Below are 12,026 nucleotides of genomic sequence, written 5' to 3' on the forward strand. Positions count from 1 at the left end.
CTTAATACCTAATTTCTGACATGTATGACATACTGTCATCTATAAAAATGACAAAAGATTGTATTTTTTATAATATTTTGAAACCAATTTTAAAAATTGTAGCATTTCTTTTTCAAATTCGTCCTTTTTCAGTGTTCGTCCAAACATCTACCTTTGCATGGGTGATGACTCTGCTCAGTACAGGAAGTGGTATTATGAGGTGTTGGTAGAGAGATTGAAGCCTTTTGTGACAGCTGAGCCAACTCACCTGAGGGTGGGTTGGGCCTGTACCAATGGGTACTGCCCCTCTCTGACAGGAGGTCACGGCTGGGGCTCTAACGGAGTAGGGGATGACCTCTGCTCATATGGGTTTGATGGATTGCACCTATGGACAGGTGAGCCAACCTTAAAATGCTGATTTTTATGCAAATCTAAAATGATTACATAATTATCTATGGCTAATATTAACTCACATCTAAAAGCTGAATATATGGTATACAGAAGCCAAAATATTTGCTTTTAAGTTGTGGTACAATAATCAAAAAGCAACTGGAATGTTGAGGGTTTAAATCACTGATTGGGAATGGGGTTTTCCCTCGACAACTGGTATGGTTCTCTTAGATAGGCAGGGAAATATGTTTTATGTTCTTATAATATTACAAACCTAGCTTTATATTTGGAAATATTCCTGTTTCCTCATGGTAAAAAAATGTATTACATTTTTTTTTATTTTTTAGTGTATACAACCTTTCATATATTGAATCACACCATAGGGTGCACCACATAAATTACACAAATTACTGCCTTCACTTACTGATTTACAGATTAAAAATGGAATGTTCTTGAAACACACAATCACAAGCCCTGGCTCTTGTGCCATAGCTGCAGACAGGAGAGCTAAGATAAACCTCTGTTTGGCTGAAGTCATTGTTGTGTTGTGTAGGCTTTTTTCTGCTTCAAATATTATTTAAAATAAAAGTAGTGTGAAGATATACAGTGGCATGAGTTTGTTTGTCCAACTAAAACATAACCCCTTTAGCTATATATGTCAAACTCAATTTTGTTTTTATGCTGCTACATTGAATAAATAATTGTGATCCTTTAAATCTGCCTTCTCAAACCTAGAAACATCTAGATTTAAGTTTTACATAACATGAACAAAGACACAATTGATACTACACATTATGGTGGTGTTATTACTACACATTGTCCTTTAAATGAATTGCCTTACCAATTTTACATACATTAAAATAATCACATACGCTACATTTTATTTCCTCATTTTTTCATTTATTATGTCTGCTCTACATTTTCCTTTACCACAGTATCTCAGAATAAAAACCATATGTAAATAAAGATATAGAATTTGAAACACCAAATCCTCTTAAGGTCCTCTAATAAGGAGGGTGTGTTTTGTTTACTACTTTCCCATAGATTAAATGCCAGAAGACACCTGTATGACAAATGCTATGCAGGCAAAATTAGGTTTGCCTGGTCTTGTTTTAAATAGTCTTAAAGCTATAGATATTAATCAATGGCTGGATTCTTATCTGTTTTACCGTCCCCAGGAGGCACTGGGCGAAGGGTCAGCTCACCCAGTCAGCGTCTTTTGAGAGAGGATGATGTCATCAGCTGTTGCCTTGACCTCAGCGCTCCATGTATTTCCTTCAGAGTCAATGGGCAGCCAGTTCAGGGAATGCTGGAAAACTTCACTGCTGATGGGCTGCTGTTTCCTGTGGTCAGCTTCTCAGCAGGCGTCAGGTGCCAGATTGTCAGACTCTGAGGCTGGGAATCCTTACCCTCTTGATCTTGATAGTTAAGATGGCACTCACTCTCAAACATCACTCTTCCTGAGGCTAGCCAATATGGGATTCCTTTAGCTAATTTAACAGAACTGGGCAGTTAGTGTTTTTCTCAAGTGTTTTGAACTGCTCAGTGAGAATTTGTAAGCAGCACTTTGCAAAGAATTGGTGGCTGGAATCACATGTCTCAGTGGGAGCATTAACCCTCCCAGCTTGGCAGCATCTTGTGAGAGTCCTAACTATCAAGTGGAACTGAGAATTATTAAAATTGGGGAGAACATTGGAAAAATATTTTAACCTTAAAACTTTGCAATTTTTGCAAAGTTTCTTAACTGACACCTCTTTTCCTCACAGGGTATGTGTGCTGTTGGGAGGCAGTCAGGGGGAGTTTAGGTTTCTGCCCCCTGCTGGATTCTCCCCCTTAAATGAGGCCTTGCTCCCCAGTGTGCGCTGCAGGTTGGAGCTTTGTAAGGAGTTCTCTAGGGGTCAAGGCAGTGGCCGGTGTTGTCTACTAGGTCCTGCTGCACCCACTGGTCCAGTGATATTTACCCCTACACCGGTGGATACCAGCCAAGTAAAATAAGCCTTTGTTATCATTTTTAGTGCTGGTGATCAGGGATGACTGAAACTTAAATAGTTTTTTACATTTTAAAGTTGATATTAGGTGGATTGGTGACTCAAAAGTGTCAGTAGGTGTGAGTGTGTGAGTGTGTGTGTTGCACTGTGAAGGACTGGCACCCCCCCCAGGGTGTATTCCTGCCTTGCGCCCAATGATTCCATATAGGCTCTGGACCCACCGCGACCCTGAACTGGATAAGCGGTTACAGATAATGAATGAATGAATAATTTAATTAAAAACATTCCATATTATAGAAATTAAAAATGCATGTAATTGTCATCAAAAATATCTCAATATATCTGATGTGAGATTTTCAAATGACAAATATTATAATTTTTTTTTATAGATGTTTATGAGATGGAATTTCTTCTGCGTATTAACTAAAGCATTAACTACCTGCTCATTTTCTGTCTTTCTCTCTCAGGTGGAAATGCCTCCTCAGCTGGAGCTCATCAGAGAGAGGCTAGCTGAAAACCTCCATGAGCTCTGGCTCCTTGATAGGATTGAGCAGGGGTGGAACCATGGAGCTGTGAGTTAAACAACATAAGCAAGTAGTTTTCAGATACTTTAGCTCTGACCAAGGCAGGTGCAGTTCTGGAAACTCACAGTTTAGTATTTATCTCTGTGTTTTTATCTTACAAGACTTATCATATATACACTGAATGATCAGTGGGTTAGGAACACCTACCTTGAATCTACACTCATTGTCCATTTTATCAGCCTCACCTACTATACAGCAGCACTTCGTAGCAATTGCATACTGTAGTCTACCTGTTTCTCTGCATACATTCTTATCCCCATTTCACCCTGTTCTTCAATGACCAACACAGAGCAGGTTTGGTTTGGGTGGTGGATCATCCGCAGTGCCACTGACGTGGTGGTGGTGTGTAAGTGTGTGTTGTGCTGGTACCAATAAATCAGACACAGCAGTGCAGCATGAGTTTATTTAACATTGTCTACACTCACTGCCTACTCTATTAGACACACTTACTTCATTTGTCCACCTTGTAGATGTAAAGTCAAATACAGTAGCTCATCTGTTGCTGCACATTTTATGTTGGTCGTCTTCTAGTCCTTCATCAGTGGACACAGGAAGGCTGTATATTTTGGGGGGCTGGGCAATTCTCAGTCCAATAGTGACACTACAGGCTTTAAAACATCTAGCAGCCTTGCTGTGTCTGATCCACTCCTACAAGCACAACACACACTAACTCATCTCCATAATGTCAGTGATTGCCTTTACAATTCTTATTACTTTTTGAAAGCTGTAACCATGAAAAATTCATTTTTAAGTTTGTTTTCTTTTTTAATAATTATTTTTAATGGCAGCAAATACAGAAAGATATTTAAATAATGAAAAATGCTTCACCTGCATGCCTTCTATATATATATATATATATATATATATATATTTCAAATGGAAATTTAGAAACCCTGTGTTTTAGAGAGCTATAAGTAAGTATTGGAAACTGTTGTTTTGATAATGAAGGGTTATTGAGATGAATGAGACTGTCATCTGTCAGATATTTAAAGTGGCTGTTCCTGCATTCAGTACTGACATTGATATTAAGAATAAATAATCACAATATTAACAGATAGTTTAATAAAATCCAATATTTGAAACAGTCTAAAGCTGCAACAATCATGTATTGCAAACTTTGTATGGAATACATGTCCACTTGTTTTTAGTTGTAATGATTGGACCATATGAAAACAATGTGAATGTCTTCAGGTGAGAGAGGACAGTAAAAGAGTTCACCCTGGACTGGTCGAGTTTTCCAAACTTCCGGAACAGGAGAGAAACAACAATCTACAAGCTGCTGAAAACACAATAAGGTGCTACTCATCTCAACTTTTTTCAAGCACATTTTTTTTTTTCTTTAGTCATATGACATCTGCTCAGCTTATGGACTAATAGTTATTTCTCCGATATGCCACACACCTGAAGGAACCTGCTGGCTCTAGGTGCATCAATCAGACTGTCTGATGGTTATGCTGAGAAGAATATCAAATATGTTCAACTTTCAAACAAGTATGTGTCTTTTAAGAAAATATCCTTTGTTTTTGTTTTGTTTGTTTGTTTATTTTTATTTTTTGTATTTTCTCTCTTTAAAGATAATCACTGCAGGAATTTATTACAATAACCACACACCCACTGTCAAGGCTAGTGCCTGATTAAACCAGTTATGCTCTGTTGAAATGTGGTGACCATGTTTAAATCGTTTAACTGCAGAATCTCAGAAGGCCACAAAAGTGAATAATGACTTTCATAAGGAGAAAAGGTTAAAGCTCCTTTAGGGTTTAAACACCTTGCTTTAGGTGATATATTCAGTGCTCAACAGGTCTCAAATAAATCTTTTTTTAATGGTCTTGCCTCTGTAGATATGAGCTGTGTAATGGTTACAGACCTGCTCCAGTGGATCAGTCCAGTGTCTCTCTGACATCTGATCTGGAACATCTGGTCGAGGCGCTGGCTAAAAACGAGCACAACATCTGGGCCAGAGAACGCATCAAACAGGGCTGGACCTATGCCACACAGCAGGTAGAGTTAAAACCACACAAGTAATAAATTTCTTGAATTTTTCATGGTGAACTTAATGGATAAGGTGCAAAAATGTTTTGCCAGTCCATTAGAGCTTTAGCTAGGGCCCAGACCACTCTCTTCCTACCAGCATCCGCCGCTTTTCCTGTTTTCTGTGTTCGTTGAACATTTACGTATCCTACACCTGACCACTCATATTGCTGTAGCCATTAATGATCCAATTAGCATTCATCTACATCTAACAGCTAGAGTGACTCATTGGGCTCAGCCAATGTGTACTCAAACCACCCACTGCATCACTACCTCTTCACAGAGGTCATCAGGTTGGCTCCTTCCCTTGTCAAAAATAACACATACATACATTAATTTTGTTGAGAAATCACTGGAGATATGAGGTTCTATTCCAATGTGGATATTGTTATGTATAACCTACAAAAGTCTATTTATGCACCGTCATGGTAATACACAAACTAAGCCACTTTTCTTTAAGAAAAGCAAGAGGTTTAACTTATCATTGGTCGCGCTGTCATGTTTTCCACATGAATGACAACATGGCGTCCCTCTGTGTTTGTATTTCAGGACATTAAGAGTAAGAGGAGTCCCCAGCTTGTGCCATTTTCTCTGCTAGAGGAGAGAAACAGGCGCTGCAATTTAGTGGCTGCAAGGGATGCCTTGGGAACTCTTCTTGGTCTCGGATACACTATAGAACCATCAGAACAGCATCATTGTGAGTCTAGACGTAGTAAATTGCTCAGCAGGGGCATTGCTAGGATGTCCTCTGTGGGTGGGGATCTCAATTATTTGCATGGGCAACAATAATGTTGCTTTTTCTAATTAGTTTATGTAAACAAGGGAGTAATTGAACTTTTTTGGTGTTTTCTTTGGATTGGCAGGTGATTCCTCTGGGATCACCCCATCCTACTGTATAAATGCCCCTGCTGTTCAATAGGTTAAGGTTTAAAGTTTGTTTTAGGCATATTATTTCATGAACATATATAACTGAAAGTGACTGATAACACCTCTAATAACTCTATTATTTTTTATAAGGAACCCCAAAAATGATTCCCAATGATTGTTTGTTTTACACTTTGTTGTAATAAAATAGCATATCTTTGACTTCACCTCCTATATCCTCCCTGTATAATCTCAGAATGTTGGAACTACAACCTCAAAAGCACATTAAAATCTTTAAAACAGGTACAACTCTGTAGTGTTACTAATGGATATTATCTGACTGTAGCACTTGAAGGCCCTGAAGTGAGCGCTACAAGTGAGATGTTTCAAATCTTCCGTGTGGAACAGACTTTTGCAGTGTGTGATGGGAAATGGTACTTTGAGTTTGAGGTGGTCACTGACGGGAACATGAGAGTGGGCTGGGCACGCCCTGGAGTTAAGCCAGATGTGAAGCTGGGGTCAGATGACCAGGCCTTTGTTTTTGATGGCTCTAAGGTATCTTTTTTGACACATTGTCATTTTTTGCTAATTTTTAGCATGAAAATATCATTATGTTATTCTTTACTCCTATTCCTCTTTTTTCTCTTTAGGGCCAGTGGTGGCAAGGCAGCGCCACACGATTAGGCCATTGTTGGCAGAAGGGGGATGTTATTGGATGTTTTTTGGACTTGTCCAAGAAGACCATAATGGTCAGTTTAAATGGAGAGCTACAGCTGAACAGCTGCGGCTATGAAATTGCTGCCAAAGATTTCAGTGTATCTGGAGGTGAGTATGTGTTAGTAATGAAACATGAGGGCTGGGACTCTACATGGATTAGCCATAATATTCAAATATTTCTACACTGACTGACTCCACTTACCATATACAGTATGTCCTACCGTTTGAAAACTTTAATAATCTGTAACTCTAAATACTTTGTTTGACTCCTTTCTACTTGTTCTTCAGTGGTCAGGACCCAAACAGGGCCAGAGCAAGTATTTTTTTGGCCGGTTGATCATTTTCTGTGTTACAGTTACGCTGACATGTTGGTGGTGAGTTACTGGTTAGGGTTAGTTGCGCTGGTACAAGTGGATCAGACACAGTAGTGCTACTGGAGTTTTTATACTGGCCAATGTTTTAGAAAAGCCCATACATTACTCACCTTGTAGATATAGAGTCGGAGAAATATTGTATTAATTCTTTGTGTGTGGTCACAGGGTGCTCCCCTTAAGACACTGTTCGCTAATATACCATCCAAATAACACATGCTAGGGGGCTAATAATGTATGTAGAGCAACAGAGGGACTGCAATCTGTAAAGTGAAACAAAAAATATGAACAACCAAATTAGAAATAAGTAATTCAGTTTAATGTTATGGCTAATGTCCTATACACATTATGTGCAAAATATGTTCATTACTCTTGGATTTTTTGCTATTTTAAGGTGTACCTATTGTGGACACAGACATACAGTCTTGTACACAAATAAACATAAAATTTAAAGGGACAAATTGACATGAGACACACTGGAGTAGTGTTTCTGAATAAGAACAACAGTTCCAGACCTCACTAATTTTCTAGTGTCTGAATGCAATCAGATTCTCAAGTGTTTCAAAATGTCACGTAAAGCCTTCTTTGAGGAGTAGAAACTGTTACTGCAGCAAAGGGTAATAAACTGCTAATTAACTGACTAAAAGCAGAGATGAATTACTGTCACTAAGTAATAACATGCTTAATGCTGAAATTATGCTGTGGGTTAAACATGACCTTATTTGATATTTTGTCCCCAGGTTTTTTGCCTGTATGTAGTCTGGGGGTGAACCAGGTGGGACGGCTCAATTTAGGGCGACAGGTTGACTCTCTGAGATATTTCGGTGTGTGTGGGCTCCAGGAAGGATACCAGCCTTTTGGCTTTAACATGAGCAGAGATCTGCCTTTGTGGATGAGCTGGAAAGAACCTCTGTTTATTCCTATACTGGAGGACCACCTCCACCTACAAGTAAGACCTACACTTTTATCACTGTGATCTTATAATAATAATCTAATTATTTAATCTGAAAAATCACTCTGTAGTCCGTAGAGTTCTTATATGGAAAATAAACTGTAAAAGCAGCCCATTTTCAGTTCATCATGTTTTAGACATCACAGCCATGAGCACATTAAGTTAAGGTCTTCCAGTCTGCCTAAGGCACACTATTCCAAACGGTTTGAATTGAATTAACAATGTTGTCTGACGGTAACTGAAGTGGAAGTTCTGAGGAAATCCCTTTGTGCTCTTCCTGACTTTCAGGAAGCAAAACTATTATAAGAATTTTGGGCTGAGTCTAACAATTCCTCATTGGATAGTTTTGAATAAATCACAATAGGTCAGAGGTATAAATAAATGTTGTTTCGCAGTGACTTCATACATAGATATTGATTAAATTAAAAGATAAAAACAATGTTAGCACTTCCTGCTTCATTAAAAACTTTAAATTAGAGTTAATAGCCCCCACAAGCAGTACAAACAATTCCAGGCATGTTTTAATACACGTTTGTAATCATACAGAGACTTATAGGAGACAGGGAAGTCTGAAACAGCTTCCCTCAAAAAAAAAATCCCTCAAGAATCAAACGCCACAGCACCATTCTCAACCTACATACATTTGAAATTGTACTGAAAACCATGTGATTTAAAAAGCCCTTCTATTCACAGGTCACTCGTATTGGTGGAACAGCGGACCGCCCTCCAGGTCTGAAAGTGATGCAAAGGTCAGTGGGGGCAGCGAGCAGCAGCAGCACCGGTGTTGAGTTCTTTCGTCTGAGTCTGCCCATAGAGTGTGTGCAAGTGTTCTGTAAACCTGCGGAGGGTGCTCTTCCTCCCAGCAGCAGTGTTGTCTGCCACATCAGAGAGCCAGAAGATGGGGAAGTAGACTCTGATTTTGAAATGCTGATGAAGTCAGCCCACAGGCACATGGGAAGCAGAGATGAACTGAGCAACCACAAGGACCACACCCAAGAGAAGCCTTCCAAACTTAAACAACGGTCAGTTGATGCTGATACATGCATGAGTATAAGCAGGTAGCCCCTAGACTTGCCCATGGAAGAGCTGCATGTTAGCAGTGGTTAGTTCAAGCGTCATGAAACACTGGTGTTTTCCAGCCAAATGTTTCTAGAAATGGTTCATTTTTCTGCTTCAGTTACTTGCTAGAGGTCCCTAAGAAATAAACAGTTGATATATCAAAGACATTCATTCAAATCAACATAGATTTCAAACCCAATTAAAACCAGGCCTTTCAAAGATAAACAATGTGATTTTGTTTGAGACTTGGTTCTGCTATTTAACTACTTTAATCTAGGTTTCTTCTGAAGAAGAAGCCAGAGATGAACACAAGTGGGTCTTCAGCCCGGCTTCTGGAGGAGGTCTTGGCAATCGAAAGAGATGACTGTAACCATCTTGCTGATTGCAGTAAGGTGAGAGATTTAAGACAGTAGTTAGTAGTTTATTTGTTTAGAGTTGATGTTATAAATAATGACTTACACTAGATGTTGGAACATTTAATTAAACATGTAAGACGTTCAGTAAGTACATTTATTTTCTATAGCACATTTAAAACAGCCAAAGTTGCACCAAAGTCCTTTACATAATACATAATTTTTGAAGTTTAGTAATGCGTTCAGCCCTGAGACATCACACTCCAGAGATCGGTTCCACTGCCTTATATTGCTGTTGGGATACTTGGAAGCTTAATAGCCCTCTAGCCCATCATTTAAGCCCCATTTGGATTTAATTCATTTTTCAGGGGGACGTCTGAAATAAGGAATTTAAAAACCTCTTTCTCATTGATTTTATTTATGTATTTATTTTCTTCTTTTGAAGAACAGAAGTCCTGCCAGGTGAAGTCTGGAGAACATTTAACACCTACACCGAGTAACTAGTTCAGTAACTTCCATTTCCATATTGTTTCGCTGCTCTCAAAATGATTTCGGGGGGAGTATCTATGGAAACACCTGCTCAGTACCCAGTCTTGTATTTTATCCAAAGCAAGTTGAGATCTGCTGGTTAAAATGCAGATATTTGCATCTAGACAGGGTTATAATTATCAGACAACTGGCTAGTTCAGTGAAAAACAGTGGGTAATTCAGCCTGTAATATTCTCCGAGGGGGTGGGGCGGGATGGGCTGGGGATGAAGAGAGAATTGCCCCAGGACCTCATGGAAATACATCCCGTCTGGATATGGCTCAAGTCTCATTTACATCTCAACTTGCTGACTGTTCATTAATTACAAAAGATGTTTATACAATTTTGGGCATATATTGTATATCTTCTCTTTCTGTTACACTCTTCTCTTTTTTTCCTCTATGTATCTCACCATTTTACAGTACTACTATTCCGTGAAGATCCCACATGGTCAAGATCCTTCTTGCGTTTGGGTGGGGTGGGTGACCACAAATTTCCACTGTCCTGAGCAGATCTTTGACCTGGAGAAAATAAAAACTGTAACGGTAACACTCGGAGATGAGTGGGGTAAAGTTCTGGAGAGGTTAGTGACATCACTGGGCTTCTGATAGTGTTATGGTTCCAAAGATGGTTTTATGTATAACTGTATGACAATGTTTTGGGTTGTTTTAATGTGTGCGTGTACCATGCAGTGTGAAGCGCAGCTGCTGTTACATGGTTTGTGCAGCAGAGAGCAGTAGTCTCTCTCACAGCCGCAGTAGCAGTGGGCTGGAGATCGGATGTCTAGTGGACACAGCTACTGGATTGCTCACCTTCACAGTTAATGGAAAAGAGATGGGAACCTACTACCAGGTAACCACAAGAACAGCGTTCCAGAGAGAGTATACCAAGCGAACTCAATCTTGCAACCTTTTTCATTAGCTTCAGCACTTTGACTTGGATTCAGCTGCTTTCACTGGACACCCACTCCGAAAACAAATGCTCAGTTGTGCGCACACTTTTTATATCAAGCTTTAAAATGCATATGATATGGGATGCTCTGGAGCAACAGCACATGAGGCTAACATAACCAAACTCAATGCCAAGTGTTGGCTAGAGCTCTACAGAGTCACTAGGCACTCGGCTGTGAAGTAGCAGAATAGATTTTTATTATTATTCATTCATTCATTATCTGTAAGCGCTTATCCAGTTCAGGGTCGCAGTGGGTCCAGAGCCAACCTGAAATCATTGTGCGCAAGGCAGGAATACACCTGGAGGGGGCGCCAGTCCTTCACAGGGCAACACTCACACATTCACTCACACCTACAGACACTTTTGAGTCGCCAATCCACCTACCAACGTGTGTTTTTGGACTGTGGGAGGAAACCGAAGCACCCGGAGGAAACCCACGTGGACACGGGGAGAACACACCAACTCCTCACAGACAGTCACCCGGAGCGGGACTCGAACCCACAACCTCCAGATCCCTGGAGCTGTGTGACTGCGAGAGATTTGGAGAGATTTTCCCCTAGGTTACTCTTGATCTGGTGTATATGTAGGGCAGTTAAGCAGTTTTGTAGCAGTAGTTTTTCAAAATTTCAGAGTTTGTGCTTTCTCTCATATGGATTATGTTTTTTATTCATCTAGGTGGAGCCTAGCACTAAACTGTTCCCAGCTGTTTTTGCCAAAGCCACAAATCCTGAGATTTTCCAGTTTGAGCTTGGACGAATCAAGGTGAACACATTAAGAGTCAATCCTCAAGAAAAATTTAAATGCCATATAAAATGGATAAAGTGTAAACTTTGAAATTAGTTGTTATTTGTGGAAAAAAGGCATTTTTATTGGTATTGACAAGTATAAAACTCCTCTCCAGCATCAGGTGGAATTCTTCTTCTTCATTTTTCTGTCCTCAGGGTGTGTTACCATTTTCTGCTGGTGCTTTTCGGAGCAAGAGGAATAACTCAGAGCCTGATTGTCCGCCAAGACTGAGCATTCAGTGCCTGAACAGAGCAAGGTGGACACGGTTACCTGACCACAGTCCCCAGGTGGAGCTGACTCATCTGGAGGAAAGACACGGTTGGAGAGCACAGTTGACAGAGAGCCTACAGGCCATGGTTCTGCACATCCCTGAGGAGGACAGGTCAGAGGACCAGAGGTCATTTAACTGTGTACAGTGTTTGCTCGTGATTTGTAAATGTGTAAGATGAACATTGTAAATTTCCTGATTGAAAT

At 39.8% G+C, this 12,026-nt stretch overlaps 1 protein-coding gene across 1 annotated transcript in view; it reads left to right on the forward strand.

The window, feature by feature from the left end:
• The window catches only part of ryr2b (ryanodine receptor 2b (cardiac)), an 88,452-nt gene that overhangs the window by 17,824 nt on the left and 58,602 nt on the right, over positions 1-12,026 (forward strand). The window contains exons 18-34 of the mRNA XM_066671888.1: positions 133-374; positions 1,548-1,740; positions 2,136-2,355; positions 2,825-2,929; positions 4,133-4,236; positions 4,349-4,432; positions 4,783-4,942; positions 5,522-5,669; positions 6,183-6,391; positions 6,487-6,661; positions 7,665-7,873; positions 8,570-8,898; positions 9,213-9,327; positions 10,238-10,398; positions 10,508-10,667; positions 11,442-11,528; positions 11,708-11,934. Coding sequence (XP_066527985.1) covers positions 133-374; positions 1,548-1,740; positions 2,136-2,355; positions 2,825-2,929; positions 4,133-4,236; positions 4,349-4,432; positions 4,783-4,942; positions 5,522-5,669; positions 6,183-6,391; positions 6,487-6,661; positions 7,665-7,873; positions 8,570-8,898; positions 9,213-9,327; positions 10,238-10,398; positions 10,508-10,667; positions 11,442-11,528; positions 11,708-11,934 — 2,928 coding nt within the window. The remainder of the gene's footprint in view (positions 1-132; positions 375-1,547; positions 1,741-2,135; positions 2,356-2,824; positions 2,930-4,132; positions 4,237-4,348; positions 4,433-4,782; positions 4,943-5,521; positions 5,670-6,182; positions 6,392-6,486; positions 6,662-7,664; positions 7,874-8,569; positions 8,899-9,212; positions 9,328-10,237; positions 10,399-10,507; positions 10,668-11,441; positions 11,529-11,707; positions 11,935-12,026) is intronic.

The sequence above is a fragment of the Hoplias malabaricus genome, chromosome 1 (genome assembly GCF_029633855.1).
Source record: "Hoplias malabaricus isolate fHopMal1 chromosome 1, fHopMal1.hap1, whole genome shotgun sequence".
NCBI lineage: Eukaryota > Metazoa > Chordata > Actinopteri > Characiformes > Erythrinidae > Hoplias > Hoplias malabaricus.